This window comes from Lasioglossum baleicum, unplaced genomic scaffold (genome assembly GCF_051020765.1).
Source record: "Lasioglossum baleicum unplaced genomic scaffold, iyLasBale1 scaffold0021, whole genome shotgun sequence".
Taxonomy (NCBI): Eukaryota; Metazoa; Arthropoda; class Insecta; order Hymenoptera; family Halictidae; genus Lasioglossum; species Lasioglossum baleicum.
The window spans coordinates 247,129-266,244 of record NW_027469081.1 but is presented as its reverse complement, the minus strand read 5'-3'; the positions used below and the strand labels follow the sequence as shown (position 1 = coordinate 266,244).

The 19,116-nt window shown below is 37.7% G+C and overlaps 3 protein-coding genes and 2 non-coding genes across 5 annotated transcripts; 2 read left to right on the top strand and 3 right to left on the bottom strand.

Annotated features, from left to right (window-relative positions):
* Positions 1 to 2,288: 2,288 nt before the first annotated feature.
* Positions 2,289 to 4,754, bottom strand: LOC143219275 (astakine). The gene is made up of 3 exons (XM_076445291.1): positions 4,516 to 4,754; positions 3,235 to 3,380; positions 2,289 to 2,563 (listed from the first exon to the last, which is right to left on the bottom strand). The coding sequence occupies exons 2-3, from the start codon at positions 3,356 to 3,358 to the stop codon at positions 2,310 to 2,312; spliced, it is 378 nt and encodes a 125-aa protein (XP_076301406.1). The 5' UTR covers positions 3,359 to 3,380; positions 4,516 to 4,754; the 3' UTR covers positions 2,289 to 2,309.
* A 2,340-nt stretch (positions 4,755 to 7,094) lies between these two features.
* Positions 7,095 to 9,892, top strand: Emei (transmembrane protein 161-like emei). The gene is made up of 11 exons (XM_076444963.1): positions 7,095 to 7,424; positions 7,525 to 7,628; positions 7,706 to 7,961; positions 8,038 to 8,117; positions 8,196 to 8,411; positions 8,500 to 8,616; positions 8,695 to 8,835; positions 8,901 to 9,075; positions 9,146 to 9,242; positions 9,319 to 9,479; positions 9,542 to 9,892. Exons 1-11 carry the CDS (start codon positions 7,422 to 7,424, stop codon positions 9,659 to 9,661), a joined length of 1,470 nt encoding a protein of 489 aa, XP_076301078.1. The 5' UTR covers positions 7,095 to 7,421; the 3' UTR covers positions 9,662 to 9,892.
* A 145-nt stretch (positions 9,893 to 10,037) lies between these two features.
* On the top strand, positions 10,038 to 12,279 carry LOC143219123 (uncharacterized). The gene is made up of 4 exons (XM_076444964.1): positions 10,038 to 10,646; positions 10,863 to 11,127; positions 11,282 to 11,565; positions 11,652 to 12,279. Exons 1-4 carry the CDS (start codon positions 10,641 to 10,643, stop codon positions 11,802 to 11,804), a joined length of 708 nt encoding a protein of 235 aa, XP_076301079.1. The 5' UTR covers positions 10,038 to 10,640; the 3' UTR covers positions 11,805 to 12,279.
* Trnat-agu (transfer RNA threonine (anticodon AGU)) lies at positions 12,119 to 12,192 on the bottom strand. The gene has a single exon. It is a non-coding gene; the product is annotated as a tRNA-Thr (tRNA).
* Positions 12,280 to 12,511: 232 nt separating the features above from the next.
* On the bottom strand, positions 12,512 to 12,593 carry Trnas-aga (transfer RNA serine (anticodon AGA)). The gene has a single exon. It is a non-coding gene; the product is annotated as a tRNA-Ser (tRNA).
* Between the last annotated feature and the right edge of the window lie 6,523 nt (positions 12,594 to 19,116).

Here is a 19,116-nt window from a genome sequence, read left to right as displayed (position 1 = left end):
TTCTTAATGAGAAACAGAAAAATGTAAACATAAGTATTTAAATTAGTTGTACGTAGACGCATTGGTTATGTAAAGTATAGAAATAAATACCCACCAAATTAATTGTGAGATGGTGTCGGAGAATGCAAATGATTTTCGCTGAGCGCGCCCAGAGCTAGATTATTCCACTTTTGTTCCAATTCCTTCAGTGTCATATGCGAATCACCATTGTCGCTCTCCGGATCAGGTAATTCTGCTGGTGGTACTATAATTTCGTCGATGGGCAAGCATTCATCTTGCCAAGCTTCATCGATCAGATCTAACAATCTACCGTCTCCGCATACTTGACTGTCCATTCCGTAAAGACAACAACACTAAATAGGCTGCTCACAGCTGCTCATCAAAAGGATTGCCAAAGAATTTTTAAACGACTCGATTGGGATTGGGAACGGTAGCGCCGAAATGGCTGAAATTCTGCGCAATAACACAGGGTCATTGTAAATACACACGTATGAAGGTAATTACTAATGACATTGTTTCTCGAATGTTGCATATTCATGGAAAATAGCACACAGATTTTTTAATCGAACTAGATCGAAAATCTTTGAATTGATTAGCTTGCATCGAAGATTGTTCATTCGTTATTATCAGAGAGGAACATATCCTATCCTTTCTGTCGTTATATTTCATCTTTGTCAATCTTTGTGTATTTATGATATGATCGTATGATGCGGCAATTGCAGATTGCACATTGCAACATAGTGGCAGTGGGTGGCAGCAGGTGGCAGTCAGTGGCAGTGCTTCGATTGAGCCCAACTGAGCCCAACCTTTTTGATACGATGGATGGCCGCTAGAGGCGCTGCGCGGAAAAACAGTAACGTATCTACTATTCGGTAGATGAAATGGGGTTCCTTGAGCACCCCGCAGAATTTTAAAAAATTTATATGATTTGATTCTGAAAAATGAATGTATCACAAGTGTATTTGTGTATATTTTGTAACTCGTAGGACACGACGTCCTGGAGTCTTTTTGTCCGGTAAGATTATTTCGATACATTCCCGCCAATATAACTGCTTCAGGGCTCTGGCCGCTCTGCTACCCAATAGTAGATACGTTACTGTTTTTCCGCGCAGCGCCTCTAGCGGCCATCCATCGTATCAAAAAGGTTGGGCTCAATCGAAGCACTGCATGGTGGTCATTACTGGTCATAATCGAAACGACTCCTAGCGTCATCTGCGGAAAAACGCGCAAATATGTAGCCGATTAGGTTCGTGCTTCTAACGCTCGATGGCAGCATGATAACATTCTGGCGCAACTTTTTAAAATAAGATGAATGTGAAGAATACAACATATGTATCTCGTTTCTAGGTTACAAGGGTGCAAAGATGGGGTTTTTCAGTAGTCAAAAGCGCTAGATAAAAGAACAATCTAATGCAAATTAGTCTCATAGGACTTTCGAGGGCGACTGGCGGCCTAGATTTATCTAGATTTGTCTAGCGCTTTTGACCAGGGGCGGCGCGGAACTTTTTAACTTTTTAAATTTTTTTAGCAGCGATGATTCAGTTTGAAGGCGTGACAAAAAAATAAGTATAGGATTTGAATGTGTATTTTGGCCTCGCAAAATTTTTGAACCGGGCCCTGCTTTTGACTACTGAAAAACCCCATCTGTGCATTATCAAAAAGTGAGAAGGCGCATCTCGCACCCTTGCAATCTTGATAACGAGTCTACCCCCTTAACCCTCGTCCGTCCCTCATTTCACGGACTGATAATCTGTCGCTCGGTGTCAAATTGACAAACGTAGTAAAAGATTGATGAAATAATAAGGCAAACAGTTATTTTACAAAAAAAATAAAAGGACAAATTTACCTACGAACAACAGTGTTGACACAAGGGACGGATGAGTTTTAATTGCTATTAGCTATTAGCTATTAAACGATGACATTGCAGAGGTGGTTTCACTTGAAACAATCGGAACATTTTTTACTGCAATGTATTAATTTGATATATTCAGTGGTCTTAAACACTATAAGTACATTGCATCAAGATAAGCATAACATTCTTAAACTAACGATTATCCTTCGTCTACTTCGCTATGTTTAATATAAAGTTAACGCGATGACAGCTCCTATCTGTTACTTTCTAGCTTAAAAATACTTAACGCTTTGGTTCCCAGATCATGTTACATTTAGATCACCTTGTTTCAACCATTTTTAATGAAATTCTCTGTTTTTTGGCTGTTTGTGGCAATACTGGCAATCGATTACTCTGCACAATGTTTCCCGACAACGCATCGCCAAGAATCACTGCAGAGATATGTCCTATCCATTTATCAGTCCTCTTTACTACGGTTTTCACCGATTAGCACATTTGAGTCGTGTTTTCCGGCTGACTCGCTGCAGGTTCCCTGGTCGCAGAACAATCCGTCGGCGCAGGGACAAAGGATATAATGAACGTCGGTCAATAGCACTTGAGCACCGTCAGGATACGATGCTGTCATATTGATAGTGGAAGCGCTGCTTGGTCTGCACGTTTCTCCCGCAGCTTGCATAGGTCTGCATTGGGGGGTGCTGTACCTGATCGCTCCTGGAATCGGTCATTTTATCAATTCGGTACAGGGGACAGGGGATGCAAGGGGACTAATCATCTAGTATGCAATTTTAATTAAACTTTTTAGTTAAATTTTTTTTTTTTTAAATTAACCAACCAATTTTTTGGAGGGACAATTATTTACTGTGGGGCCTCAACATTTGTTTAAAATTGGTAGGGGTATTAGCTTTTTCTAATCGTGATAAGTTTAGTCATCTGCAGACTGCGGATCTTTATGCATGCAATTATGGCTTTTGATAATTATTTCAAAGGAATAGGATATAAAATATGATCAGATCTACAAAGACTACTACCACGGAAAATAAGATTCTATTTGATTCGACTTTCTCTTAAAATTCATCTAGAAAAATTGAAAATTGCATAAACATCCGCAGTCTAGTCATCCCTCTTAGGGTGCATTTATAGTGGAGCGGCGAGCATCGATAATAGCGGCGCGGTGAAAACAAACCAACATTCGTGACAACATTTCGACACATACTAAAGAAAAAGTACATATGTATTTTCATTGTTTTTCTTTCTTTTTCACCGCACAGCTCACCTCGCTGCTCCACTATAAATGCGTACTTATATAGTCGTGTGTATCATGCATCACACTTCTACTGAATTCGCAGCACAAGATTTCTTTTCGATGGCGTCAAACCTCATACCTATGGTGCAACAGTGTCCGGCCCCGCATTCCAAATTATTCTGACAGTGAATATAATCCGGTCGACCCGTCGCGTGGGAGAGACAGCTGAACGAGAGGAGGAAAGCGAGCAAGATCGGCGCCATAGTTGCTTTTGTTGTCGGACACCTGTAAAGAAATAGCAAAAGAATGTTACCGTCAGCCGCGGAACATAGCTTCGTGAAACACGCTCTTTGTCCGGATACGCATTCTTGCAAAGCTGAAGATGATGCGCAAAAACGTCTACGAAGACGAAGTTACAATTAAGATCGTTATCTTGAACACTTGTGCCAGCAACGAGCACTTAATATTCAGATGCAAATCACCAAAGTTTCGTTGCAACGAACGTATCTTTTTTCCATTCCGTGTACGTGCACCGTCTCAGGAACGAGTCTACCAGGAAATCTGTTTAGCAGACTCCACGTAGGTTGATCGTATATGGACCGATCTTTTGTCCAAGGCTTAGTCACCCGTTTATCTCGCGGCAAAAACACGAGACGTCGACTTTCGATCCGTCGAATCCGTGAATACCATTCTAATTTAATAAATCATGAAGACCGCTCGAAGGCTGCTCGAGGTAGTCTTCACGGTGAAGACCGCTGATCTTCGCGCTCGCTTCGAATTCTGTATCATCGCTAACCCTCGTCGTCCAACCCGTGATAATCTATCATCGCCAATTATATAATCCCCGGCTGCAACGTTGTAACGTTACACATTATTTCCGAGGACGCTTGTTCGATGTTTCTACGTTAATGACGAGCCGCGAACGGAATTATGAATGACTCGCAACGAATAGATCGCGGACGCGCGTGACTTCTCACGTATGAAGTCACGCGCAGTTCTACCGATTCGCGAAAGTTGACTTCGCTCGCGTTGGCTCTATTTGGTTAAAACATGGTTAAAACATATATCACACGCCGTTCATCTTTGTCATCGCCTTTCAACACGCCTCGGCGTTACACAAAGTTTCTCGGCGTTAATCCTGCAACGATACTCATTTCCCAAGTTTCCGGAATCGTGTAGTACTCTTCGATTATGCACAGTCGTAATTAAGTGTTCCGCTTTTATCGTAATACTTTGTACACGCTGAGACAACAATGTACTGTTACGATGATAGCTAAAAAATGGAGCGAAAGAGGAGCGCACGCATCAGGCACATCACAAGTCTAAAGCAACAATAAGCTTCCCATAGAAAAGTATTCAATAATTTATTGTTATTATGCCGAGTGAGATAAAGTCCCTGAATGTTCTGCACGGTACTCACGCGTCAAGATGTATGATCGTTTTGATCTCGAGCTGGTTTTTTCTTCTTTGCGTGTCAGGCGTTAGAAGATGGAGAAGAACGATGATGATTATATACGCGTGTATAGATTCGCGGATGCCAGCCTCAGAGATCGTTCACGTTGTCTACGCTCGGCGAACGCTGGTCGGTATTTGATCGCGTGAACCGATGAGTCTGTTGTTTTTATATCGAGTCTTCCTCCGCTTGGCTCACGCGTTCTTCCAAATAAACGGTTCGCGCGTTTTTCCCCGAAGAGAAAGATTCATGCACGGGCGCCACGGTCGGATCGATCGATCTTCGTGCCCGGATCCACGCGGAGATCGCTTTCGAATCATTCGAGCCATTTTATCCCGGAGGACGCTCGCGCAACAGCCACCGAAACCGCCTGCAATCGCTAGGGCCTGCTGACTCACAATCAATTCTGACCTTCGGAATAAGGACTCAATCCGCTAGACAGTGGATTTTTATGTATCCACAGGACCAGCCGTTCCTGACCTTTTTTATGCTACTTGTATACATTTTATTTTTTAAACAGATATAATAATATATATATATATATATATATATATACACGTTTTAAATAATAAAAACTTTATTAGAAAAAAAAGTGAAAACTACAAATTAATTGTTTAGTCAAAAATTTCGACGTCTCGGCGTCTCCTCTGACAATAGTCCGCGCCTTCCAGGTTGGTAACCGCTGTACTAGACAGGGCATTTATTCTTTCTTAAAATAATATTAAACAGGAAAAAATAATGCAACAGTAGCGTTAAATTCTTTAACACGCTGACTGCCATGCTTGCCTTAAAAAGAATTGTCGTAAAATTAGTAACTATTGAACGAATAACGATTGTGTGAAACTTCATTACCGCGCGAGTACCTAATAATAATTATTAATAGACTGCGGATCTTTGTGCAAAATAACAATTGTCCGTTTCTATTGCAAGAGATGGAAGTCGGATAGACATTTGATTCTTACTTTAATGATTTTAGCAAGTCGAAAATAATATATTTAGTCTTCCATATTTACTGTTTTGAAAGACATCCACCCATTTTTGCATAAAAAACGAACGGGAAAGTTGTTAGAAGGTATTAGAAGCTAGAGATGAGGATCATTCTATAGACTTCATCTATCGTCTATCTTTATTGATTAAAGCGACGCGAACTGTCTCAGTGATATGATATCTTAATTTTATTAAAATGGTTCTGTAGTTAGAGTCGCGAATTGAGTTTTGTTCTCGTCACCTTTGTAATCACATTTCAGAGACACGCAGATTCAATCGGGGATCGTCTCTGTTTATAATTACTTATTACGTAATCAATTGAATGGAAATCCCGCGATGCCGAGATCGCATCAGATCCTGTAAGCCCGCGCGTAGGATTAATAATTAATGCCATTTGTTGTTCAGTATTAATGGACACAATGTCGTTCGTCGGTTAGTGATGGAACCGAGTTCAATGCGTGCTCGCGTGAACTTGGACCAATTCGATTCGAGTACTCGAGTGAACTCGCTTTTCATCGATCAGGTGTTTATCGGTGAAAAACCACGGGAACGGGTTCACCGATCTCACGATCAGTTATATGAATTGAAGGACCATTAAATGTTGCTTCATTCTCAGCTCTATGGAGTTTCTAATTCACCCGTAATCGTCAGACCAGCATTTCCTGCGCAACCAATTCGTTTCCGATTATGCGTACCTGCGGGTATTGCAAATTACCAGATTGCGGATTTTGTGTATCTATGATAAAAATGAGAAAGTGGAACTTCAAATAGCAGAGTATTGTTGCAATCTCTTCGAACAGAAATATCACTGCTAAAAGGAACCTATTACCGCGTAGCATTAATATAAAAAATGGTCTACTCGAGCATACTCGAGACTCGAGATATATGCGTATATGTGTGGCGTCTCAGCGACATTATGTTTCTCCCGCGCACCGCCTGGGCGCTTCCGGCGCTTCGAGAAGGAGGAAACAAATTCTTTGTCCACGACCGATATTTTGAATTTATTAACTTTGATCTTTGTTGTTTATATCTTTCTTTTTTATTGATTTTATGTTGCTAGGTATTAATGTTCTTTTATTTATAATATTGTATGTTTTTCCGTTCATTTATTCATTCAATTACTGACTTTTATCTTGTCAACATCTGTTATTATAATAATAAAGTTCTATTACAATTTATTTGAACACTAATTCTAAATATGTATATTTCAATTATATTATATAGTTTGATTTAATTTCATTAATATATCTATTTTGTTAATAAATTTTGATTACTTAAGAAAAATTTGTCCCGCGGTACCCCGTGAGATTGAAATGAATCCCACATCTATCCCGCGGGATTGCAAACCCTAAATACGCTGTATGAATTCAAATTTCGCGGCATAATGAAAATATAACAAAACGCTGAAACTGTGTTAGTCAAATGTTACCAACAGTTGATCATTTTTCCAGGAAATGGTAGTGCTATCTGTGAATGCAAGGCTGAACCAGCCACAGACGAGAAATAGGACATCTGTCAGCGACTTGGCAAGGCTTCACCGCAAACAGGTTACTTTTCTCTTACTATAGATATAGCAGGATATAGATAGAATAGGAATAACTGGAAATAACCTCATATATCCCATGCAAAGGGTTACGATGTTTTCGGTTTCGCGGGGTTACAACCAGTTACAACTATTTATAAAACCAGCTACTCGAACGTGTGCCATTTAAAATGGTCGAACACGCGTTACCGGCGTTCTATCCAAGATAATTATTCGCTGTAACTTTCAGCATTAGTCGGCGATTTATCGTGGAATTACGATTCTCGTGATGGGACTTATGGTTTCGTGAGACCGGTGGATCCACTTTGGTTTTCTTTTTCTCAGTCCTACGACAAATTCAATCATGGTAATCTCTTTCGACACACCTGTCTAAATAGAATTAAGTAACAATTTCGTATTTAGATTTCCTTGATGTTCTTTCGTAACAATAATATTTAATATTTCAGGCTTTCTTAGGAGCTCAATTAGTGATCACTCTTATTATGGTCAGTATCATCCAAAAATTGACTCCGCATTTCTCCTTGGCAAGATGGATCTTATGTTCTACAGGGTACACCTAACTGATTAGCAACAACTAAGATTAAGCACGACACAAAGTTAATAGATGATTTTTTAATCGTTTAATAGGTTGACACGCTACTTGTATCCAACCGACCAACAGTTGAGAAGCCTCGTGGGTGTACCCAAAGAGAAACCCAAGAAAGGCAAGCATACAGAGAATGGAAAGGTTGCCGACGTGTTTCAAGTTCCTAGAAATCTGGATATTACATTGGAGGGCGTGAAAATAACTACCTTAGACGTAGTGCATTTAAAATATTATACAGAGTATCAATGGTTGTTGGATTTTTCTGTTTATGCTGCTGCGGTCTATGCTCTTACAGAGGTTGGTACGAAGGAAATATAAAATCAAAAGTTTGAGCTCTTTTCTTCGTGTCCTTACAATGCTTTGTATCGAACAGGTCTATAATTATTTCTATCCAATCAGAGACGAAATAAATCTAAGTATGCTTTGGTGCTCATTGGTTCTGGGTTTTGCATTGTATCCTTTTCTCTAGCGACTCGTGTTTGGACGTACTCTTCTTGTGTATCGAGATTGATTTCCTTAATTAGTACTTAGCAAGGTATTGCTTTCCCTCTGGATAGAATATTTCAAAGGAGAGGAGAGCATAGGCGAAAGGTCTACGTGTATCGTCACCGGATTTGCTTATCTTCTACTAGCTATGATGATTCTTATAGTCGACGAGAACAATCTCGAAATTGGATTGGACAAAGCCTACTCAAGCTTTAATCACAGTGCATCTTTGTTCTTAGATAATCAAGGTCTTTCGTCTACGTAAGTCTAGAACCTTAACCAGAGCTTCCAGCGTTATTTCGCCTCTATATGCATACATGTATACGTACTATGGTAATTTCCTTTGTAGAGGACCTGCATCAAAAATTGTTATCAAATTCTTTCTTGCCTTATGGTGTGGTTTGCTTGGTTCTTTATTTACTTTCCCTGGATTGAGAGCGTCGAAAATGCATTGGGATTCGTTAAGGTACCGATACCGTGGTAATCTTCCCGCTAGAAAAATATTCCCACTGGAACGAATGTTTAACAAAATAATATATTTCAGATATAACAAAGACAGAAAGCTATTGTTATTGCTATCGAATATTAGTTATGCTTCTCCGCTTCTGTTGATAAGCTTATGGATCAAGCCTATAAGCAGGGATTATCTTACAGTTCGAATATTCTCTGGTATGAACCAGCCATTGTAAGTATCAACGAATTGAACACTTACGTTCGTAGGGATGTATTCTTAAAAATAAATTCTTACAGAATGACATCTTCGGCTTTCGAGAGTATGAGGCTGATCGCGATCATCGTTGCAGTGTTATTAAAGCTGATACTTATGCCGATGTATCTTCAATCATACCTAAACTTAGCTGTACAACGATTAGAGAATCAAAAGAAAGAAGCTGGTAGAATAAAGAACGTTGATTTACAGAAAAAGGTACTCGCAAAAGAAACACTTATGAAAATCGAACGTAAACATTAACAATCGTCTCTCGAATTTGTTTCAGATTGCAGCAGTGTTTTATTATTTATGTGTTGTTGCGTTGCAATTTATTGTTCCATTAATTATATGTTTATTTTTTACGTTCATGTACAAATCGTTAGGTAAGATCAATTTCAAAGAATTGCTTGCACAATTCTTTATTTTTAGTACGCTAATGTGTTTGCATATTTTCGTCAGGTGGTTACACGTGGGAAGGTATTTTCAGAGAGCCAGCTTTAGAAGAATGTCCAGCGGATGAACCACCGAGATCGATATTGAGAGGAACCAATGACGATCCTGAAAGATCTGTTGTGCAAACCGCGCAAGATTTTCAACTCGCGCTGAGTTCTTTGAAGCAGGTATAATTATAAACACGATATATCGTAAAGAGTTCGTTTACATGTGATTTCTTGTTTTATAGATATTTACAACAGAGGTGTACGGAGGTTTATTCGGTCTAGCGACGTGGTGGAGTTGCTTTACATTATTCGCGACTACCGCCATGGGCATGTTTTATCAGTCATACTTCTCCAGCATGTGAAAAGTCACCGCGCGCAGGAGGGGGAACATTCTACGTCATTTCGCACAAACTTACGTCGATCTTTGCAATTGGTCTATCGATTCTGCCGTCACCGGAATATTCAACGAATATTTTTCGAGAAAAGTACCTTACACCGAGGTACGCGCAATATCGACTGTCCAGAAGGAGGAACCATTTGTACTAATTTTTCAAATTTGTAATACGTGTAGTAATAAAAGCACTGCGACTCTACTACGACAAGACAAATCTTTAAAACCATCTTATAATGTATAACGTTTATACGAACAGCAAGGAGAAATTTATTGATGTTTTACTTTACGAAGTATGGCTTCTTGAACGTGTGCGAGACATAAATAAGTTGTATATCACTGCCAGTAAATAAGCTATTTAACATTCTACGAACGACTATCTGATTACCATTAATAACCTGTCGGCGTATCATCGCCGCTCTAGGCTGACCGAAAGTAACTTTCTTCAGCTGCGTCACGATCTTAGATTAGTCACATAGAGATCTATTACTGCCTTTTATATGTATATCGCAGCAATGTTAATCGCAGCAACGCGATTCTTGTATACATTAATTCTGTAGACAATACTGTTGTTATGCACGACGATGTACCAGTATTTTCAGAAAGACACAACTGGTGATGAAATGAATTCTCAACAGGTCGTATCATCGTTTGTAAATAACCGTACAATTATGTACCATTACGTTGTACATATTATAAAGATCCGTAAAGACAAAGGCTTGATATCGTGCGATTACGATTCATGAACTGTCCCATCTTGGCATCTCGGAGAAAGTGTGATTGTACCTCTGAAAATATGTCGATGCGATTCTACTCACGTATGAACCCGGCCGCTTCCGCAATATATAACTCCCCACGGGGTGGCTTAGCGACAGAATAGTTGATGTTCCGTTGATAATACCATCGTTCGTTCCTGTGAAACAGTGCTAAACTTCTTATAAATTAACAACATGTTGGTGAGTACCCTGCGCGCAAGTTTCTCAACTTGAATGAATAGTGCGTCTTTCTTTTAGAATCTTGCAATCAATGTATTAGGTCAATGCAAAAGTTCATGCCCGATTCCTTGTTGTATTTTAATACGAAAACGGGAACTTTTGTACTGACCTAATATGTACCTAATATATATATGTATGTATATATATTAAGCTAAGAGATCTTTCTGTTTCTTTCAGAAATACGTAGTACTCGGTTGCATGGTGCTTTCTGTTGCATTTGCTGAGGCACCTATTCACGGTGTGAAGCCCACAAATGTATTGGGCACTTCTGACCAACACGCGTCTTTCAGTTTTGTTAGGCCAGGTTTAACGCAGACTGCCTTTGCATTCAGTGGACCCAGCTCTCACCAGTCATTTAGTTCTAGCGTTGGGAATCCTTACTTAGCACAGAGAGTGCTGCCTAATGTTGCTAATGCTCTTGCTTACAGAAACCCTGGGCTAGGTCTGTAATCAATTTACAAAGTGATGGTATTAGGTCAGTGCAAAAGTTCGTGCCCGATTTTTTGTATTTTAATACCAAAGTTGGCATGGAACTTTTGACTGATCTTGTCTTACTAGTGGAATCAATTAAAGTAATCGTGTATATCGTATCTCAGGAGTGTTTCCAGTTGGCCCAATTGCAAACGGCTATGCAACTGCACCACCAGTTGCACCTACATACGTGTCTGCTGCAGCTGCGCCTGCACCATATCCTTACCAAGCTGCTGCAGATCCTGCAGCATTGCAGGCTTATTATCAACAATTGCAACAAGTTCAGCAACCTCAAGTGCAAGGATACTCTGCAGCTGCATTGTACCAGGCACAACTGGCGCAGCTTCTTGCCCTGAGACAAGCTCAAGCGCAATCGCAAGTACAAGCACAAGCTGTTCAAGCGCAACAGGTAAAACTGTTGATCGTGAAATATTTATTTGCAATAATTTCTAACAAATTTAAATACGGTTTCTGTTTAATAGTAATCGTCCGTAGGTCCCCGAGCAAGCAGAATTGCAGCAGGAGGCGCAACAACAACTCCAGCAACAGGAACAACAGCCTCAGAGTTTGTTGGGCGTCGCTTATTCCTCTGCACCTTCTGTGGCACGCGTCAAAGTTTCCGGAAATGGCTATAAATTTGACTTTTAAGCATCAAGAATTTATCAGCCGTCTTTAACACGTTGTACATTTTTTATATAGACACATTTATTTATTTGCATTAACTTCATGTGCGCGCTTATATGTATCATTTTTATACTACCAATTATATATATATATATATATATATGTATGTAAGCATAAGGCATAATGATACTGATTGAATAAATACTTTATAGAAGATGTTTGCTCTATTAAACTAGTACTAAAATATGAAATTAATATTTAACGATTAGTTTGATAGTGTATTGCGTATTGCGTAAGAGAATTTTTTTGTTAACAATTTAAAAAAAAATATAACCACTAGGCCCCGGGGGGATTCGAACCCCCGATCTCCTGTTTACTAGACAGGCGCTTTAACCAACTAAGCCACGGCGCCGTTGAGCACCAACTACTATTAATGCATAGAACAGTGTCAAACGTACACTAATTTAGCAATTAATTATTGATATTAAGATTACTTTACATCTTTATAATGCCTACAAATAAAATTAAGAAAATATTTGTTACATCATGGCGACAATAACCTTTATGCCCAAAGACATTTCCCATATCCATAGAACAACCAATCGTTTCACTGCTAAATACAACAAAACAATCGTTCACCTTTATAAACAGTTCAAATACAATGTTCATATCTATCTTAAAAACGTAAAATTTTGTTTTCTGAAGAAGAAAAAAAAATTAAACCACATTTTCGCAGTCGGTAGGACTCGAACCTACGCTCCCAGAGGGAATCTGATTTCTAGTCAGACGCCTTAACCACTCGGCCACGACTGCAGTTTTCGAAATTCAAACTAACTACAGGTTATTGTAAATAAACAAGCAACATCTGACGTACCCTTTTGTAGAAAAATAGTCTATTGAGCTGTATATATATATATACGTTATGTGGAAAAAGATTGATTGGTGTGGGCGTTCAAATAACAGCAACAGCGAATAGATCTATCATCAGAGGGGAAATGAGAGCAAATGAGAGTGGAGTGCTCATGCTGCTCACGCCCAGGGTTTGGCCTGGTTTGGCCGTTCCACTTTTGTCTCCACAATACTCCACATCATGTTTAGCCTGGAACAGCTCTCCTACTTCAGCATGGAACAGAACCTACACCATCTTTAGCAGGAAACAGAACCCACTTTACTGTTATTAAATCTGTGGCATGGATCAGAACTAGCTTCAACAACCGACGAGATCACCGACGAGATACTGTTAAATAGTACTTGAATATATTTAAAATGGTTTGGAATATTGGAATATTACAATTTGGAATGAAGGGCCTAGCCAGACGAGGTAGTTCTTCGAATTATTTAAACAGCCGTTGTGCCATTCAATTTTCGGTCAATTTTCCCCATTTACTTGCATTAATTTAATCATATAATTCCATTTAATTGAAATTGATATTTGAGATTTTTCCCGATTTTTTGGTTCAAAATGTTAATTACATAAAGTGAAAAACACGCAAAAATTCGACAAATGCAGGTTTTTTAGAGAAATAGAAAAATAGCATTGATCATATTTTTAGACTATCAACATACCAGAACTTTTTTTACGACAGCGCGTATAGTCCAGTCGCCAGATACTTTTACCTGGAAAGTATTCCGAACTTAATGAAATTTTGACACGTCATTTAGGGGCAGGGCCCGCTCTAGCGGTTACGACGCCCCGGGCAAAAAAACAAATTGCCGCCCCTTTTTAAGCACTAAGCACCAGGCTTGCCATATTCCGCGCGTGCCAGGCCCCTTACCGCTGCGCCCCTCGCCGCGCTAATACGCTGAGCTCGCCCCACTCTTCCCACTACACTGACGCGTACCGCGTGGAGCAAGCTAAGTTAACGGCACGCGTCAGTGTTAGTGGGAAGAGTGGGGCGGGCTCAGCGTAGTAGCGTGGCGAGGGGCGCAGCGGTAAGGGGCCTGGCACGCGCGGAATATGGCAAGCCTGGTGCTTAGTGCCAGAGAGTATATGAGAGTGCTCACGCCCGGGTTTTGGCCGTGCCCATATAGTGCTGCCCCCTAGTCTAGTACTTAGCCTGGATCAGCTCCTACATCATCTTTAGCATGGACAAGATCCTACATCATCTTTAGCATGGACAAGATCCTACATCATCTTTAGCCTAGAACAGATCCTACATCATCTTTAGCCTGAATCAGATCCTACATCATCTTTAGCCTGGATCAGATCCTACATCATCTTTAGCCTAGAACAGATCCTACATCATCTTTAGCCTGGATCAGATCCTACATCATCTTTAGACTGGATCAGATCGTACATCATCATTGGCCAGGATTAGGACATACAGTTTATATTGTTTTATATCAAATATGTAACTAATATACAAATCTCTAATAATATAAATTATATTCATAGAAGTATTTTAATTTTTCCCGAGCCTTTGTTGCAAACTCTAGTTTTAAAAAATAGAAAAGCCGGAAGATTTCGAAGAAACACAGATTTTATATCGAAGTTTAAAAGCCACCATCTTGGAAATTAATTTAATGATGAAATACTTACTGTCATCAATACTGTCTCCAATTTTTTTCATATTTTTAGGCACAGTTATTATTAATTAAACCAAATTGAAAACCAATTTTTTCTACGAAAATTTAGAAGAATAACTTTAGGGTTACCCTGAAATTTTCAGAATATGTTTAATTGACACAAATCTATAAAACGTATTTTTTAAATTTTAAGTATACAGGGTGATTCACGCAATTGTTACAAGTCATAACTCGGTTATTATTGCATTTACAAAAAAATGCAAAAGGAGAAAGATAAATGGTTCGAAGAAAACTACATCTGTAGGTCTTTAACTTTTTTTGGATGCAGCAGTGCATGTGCAATTAACAATTGCATCATTTCTTTATATAGAAATGCATATTGTTTTTTACACAGATCGATTCTTCTGTTCATTCTACGTAAAAAATGATTGGGGTACACATGGCAAAAAATTATTAGATCTCGAGATATTTTCAAAAAATGTCTTTATTGAAGAAGATGCTCAAACGCTTCTCCATTACATTCTAATATTCTATATTAGTTATTTTGTTTTCTGGTTCGAAAAAAACGTCGACGTGCAAACTTGAAAGGGTGGTTTCTCAAGATAAAAGTCTGCTCTATAGCGTGGTATAGTTCGATTTTCCGCTGGACCCTAATTTTTTGAGATAAATTGAAAAATATCCTCAAAAATTGATGCAAAAGTAGTGTCTCTCCGTCTTTAATCATTGTTTAAACATGTTTAAACAATCATAATGTATTAATATGGATATCACTGTATTCGGGAAAGTCTACAGAATCTTTTGCTGTAAAGAACAATTCAATATCTTTTATAATAACCACAATATTTGTTTAAAGTTGAAAAATATGTTTTTTTTCAAAGCCATGTTTTTCAAAAACTGTGCGTATAGGAGAAAAATTAAGGACAGATTCGGAATCAGCGCAAAAAACTCTATAAGAAGAACCCAACAGTATATTGAAAACAAATTTGGTGTTGGACAGTGTAATCGGTTCTCCAGAACCGTTAGGCCTGTTGCACAGTCGAGCGCAATTTTCCGGTCTCAAATACGTTCTAAAATTCTAAAAAAAATGTTACATATTTTGGATCCTAAGACGCATTTTATAGAATTTTTTCAGATTTTTTGGTTGCAAACTGTAGTCGTAAACAATGAAAAACCCCCAAAAATCGGAAAAATGCAGATTTCTAGAAAATATGAAAACATGCTATTCTACTGTTTGGTTCCTTGATAAAGTACTACAGCAGGCAGTGTCGTCAAGTTTTTTCAGATTTTTTTTATTGTGGGACATCATTGTCAAAATTTTTTCGACGTTTCTGCTGTGAGGACGAAAGTTATACTTACTGATTTTACCGCGGGTGTATATTAAGTAATTTTTAACGTTATTACATTTTACATTATTATTACATGTTATTATACATTACAAAATGCAATTGTTTGACCTAAGAAATGCGATTTAATAGAAAGAAGAATTGTGTTCTGTGCGATATATGTACATACTGTGACTCGCAAAAATTTTCGGACGCTCTAAAAATGATAACTTCTTTAATATTGTACTATACGATTTGAACTTTTTGGGAAGCTAGAACAATTAGTTTAGTACAGGATGTGAAAATAATTTTTTCAAAAATAGCAACTGATCGGAATTGTAGAAAAAATGAGAGACACTTGGGGAAACTAAAACACCTGGCAGAAGACTGTGAAGGGGTAGAAAAAATTAACATAAGTATAGAAAAGATAGTACAGGAGAAAAGAGTGGGAGAAATTGTAGAATGGGTTAGGAGTATAGAGAAAAAAGCAAAGAATTAATCACAAGAGATAATCAAGAGAGAGGCGGGATTAGCGGGGAGACATTGGGATTGGGATAGATCAACATAGACAATAAGGTATTTGATGTGGCATGCGATATGGATGGATGGGTGGAGGAACGGATGAATGGATAAATAGAGGGATGAATGGCTTCGAGAATTATAATCCAAGTCCAATTTCTGGGCCACGAGGCTGAAATAAATAAATAAATACGTATTTACTTACTTACTAAAAGTTGCATTTTACAACATCTTTATATGGGCCTACATTGAAAATTTAAAAAATACGTTTTATAGATATGTGTCAATTAAACATATTCTGAAAATTTCGTCAAAATCGGTCAACGTTGCAATAAGCTACAAACGTTTTAATATAAAATAATAATTCTTAAAAAATATTGTGTTATTTTACATCGATATACCCGACCCGACCCGTATCATGTTACAATGTTTCACTCCACTCCGCGGCAACCGAAGCCCTCGGCTTCACTTCCCTTTTTTCCGTTCGTCATCATATAGAATAGTGTTTCCTGAAAATAATGTCTCTGGCCAGACTCGAGTTTTCGACATTTATAGCAAGCTTGCTATAATCGTATTTTATTTGTCAAAATTTAGTTTTCCATTTAAAATATTTTGTTGTTAAAACTCATTAATAGTTTTAAATAGTACTTGAAATATTTAAAATGATACTGAAATATTGGAATATTACAATTTGGAATGAAGGTTCTAGCCGGACGAGGTAGTCCTTCGAATTATTAAAACAGCCGTTGCGCCATTCAATTTTCGGTCAATTTTTCCTATTTACTTGCATTAATTTAATCATATAACTGCATTTAATTGAAATTGATATTTGAGATTTTTTCCCGATTTTTTGGTTCAAAATGTTAATTACACAAACTGAAAAACACGCAAAAATTAGACAAATGCAGATTTTTTAGAGAAACTGAAAAATAGCATTGATCATATTTTTAGACTAGCAACATACCAGAACTTTTTTAACGACAGCGCGTAAACGACAAAAAGGGACTTTTCAATGACTCCAAGAAAAATGAAAAACTTAATGACTCCGAGAAAAATAAAGAACTTAATGACTCTGAAGAAAATGAAAAATTGAATGACTCCAAGAAAAATGGAAACTTCAATGACTCTATGAAAAAACTTGACGACACTGAAGAAAATGAAAAATTTAATAACTCCAAGAAAAATGGAAAACTTAATGACTCCGAGAAAAATAAAGAACTTACTGACTCTGAGGAAAATGAAAAATTTAATAACTCTCAGTTAATAAGCTGTCTTCAATGCCTCTTAAAAATGCAATTAATCATGTAGGGATTGATCAGGTGTTTCTCGCTATATTAAAAAATATTTACAAATCCTTTGACAAATTCTGCTTTGTGGCGTCAGGATACTGCTTTCCATCACAGTTTGTATAGTATACATATATTATTTCTCCTCTTTGTTTCTAGATAAAATTTTATTATGATCCTCCATTAGTTTAACGCCCCGTTCAGCGGTATCATTGACCACCTTCAGTCCATGTTTCAGTCAGACTACTTATTATTCATAATAACTTCTTTTTCCGATATTAGAACTATTCTTACCACGTTTTTATTAGCTCGCTTTCTTGTTCTTTTGTAGATTGGAGCGTATTAATGAATTTATTTATATGTAATATCTCTGCCAGTTATGTATATATGAAAAAACTCTTCAAACAAAAGTTGTAGTATATAAGGAGGTGGATATAGTATCAAAGGAAAAAAATTTTTTCAAAGTCATTATTTAAAGTTTTCAAGGTCACGGATGTTTTTTCTATCAACAACTGTTTATGCTATATATGGATTCTTAAAGAGAAAAAAGACAAATTCAACGATATATCATAACGTCTATTTATGTCAAGATTTAAAAAATTCCCATTTTCCATTAAAAACTCATTTTCCCATTATTCAAACGGCCCCAAAATTTTTCCAGACCATTTTCTCAACATTTGTCACAATTCTGGTTTACGGGACCAAAAAAATTTCATGGTCGAAAAATAAGGTCCACCCTAATGTTGCATATACGTAAATTACGAGAAGCAGTAAAGAGTGCTTAACGTCGAAGAAGAAAATCCGGGTAACTAAAACTTAATATGTACTACATTCCACGTTATTAGAATAATTGTAGTTTAATTATGATACATTTTATATCAACATTTTTTATTTACACCTGCTAGAAACGCCACTGTCTCGGAAGGAAATGGACATTCGAGAGAAGCAATGAAATTAGAGCATCATTGCGAAAAAAGATGAGTTTGCAATAACCTCAATATACATTTTATGAAATTCTATTATAATTATAGTTATGACTGTATTTTTTAATAAATAAACTTGTGTATGCTAGTATAAAATCAATTTATATATATTATACAATTTATTTTATTATTTGTTTGACAACTAATAAATCTACAAATTGTTTCATAAACTAAAAAATACTTCCTGCATTTTCGTATTCTCCAATCAGTCCAAATAAATACCATCAACCTGTTCTCGATCATATACCAATTTTTATTAATGCAATTATGACAGTAACAAAACGTTTCTATTTAAAATGAATACATATTTTGAACATAGTTTTTACATTTTTAATTTTTTGGAAGGTTAAAAAAGTAATGAAAAATAAAAATTAAAAAAAAATCCCCGCTGCACGGGGACTCGAATGCTAGCTCCAGATTGCGATTCATACGCTCGACGGCTCGACAGCCGAATTTCAGTTTCGCTTCCGCCGTAAAGCAATAGAACATGGCAACATGGCAAGTGCTAAAAATAGATTGTGGCTGGCATAAGCGCACAAGCAGCGCACACGGATATAGTAAAGGTACGTTGGTGAGTGTAGCGCGCGGGCGCGTTGCTAACACGATACAGTGTTTTCTGCACCGACGAAATGCCGTCGGTGGCCTCTGGTGGCCTCCTGTTTCTCACTCCAGTCAGAATATATCCTAGAGGGCGTAAGAG

Coding starts and splice junctions, on each gene's coding strand:
- Emei (XM_076444963.1), top strand. Junction 8,412..8,499: donor AATCAAGGTCTTTCGTCTAC/GTAAGTCTAGAA, acceptor TTTCCTTTGTAG/AGGACCTGCATCAAAAATTG. Junction 8,617..8,694: donor ATGCATTGGGATTCGTTAAG/GTACCGATACCG, acceptor AATATATTTCAG/ATATAACAAAGACAGAAAGC.
- LOC143219123 (XM_076444964.1), top strand. Junction 11,128..11,281: donor TTACAGAAACCCTGGGCTAG/GTCTGTAATCAA, acceptor ATCGTATCTCAG/GAGTGTTTCCAGTTGGCCCA. Junction 11,566..11,651: donor AAGCTGTTCAAGCGCAACAG/GTAAAACTGTTG, acceptor AATCGTCCGTAG/GTCCCCGAGCAAGCAGAATT.
- LOC143219275 (XM_076445291.1), bottom strand. CDS start 3,358: ATGGCGCCGATCTTGCTCGCTTTCCTCCTCTCGTTCAGCTGTCTCTCC. Junction 2,564..3,234: donor CGGACACTGTTGCACCATAG/GTATGAGGTTTG, acceptor GACCGATTCCAG/GAGCGATCAGGTACAGCACC.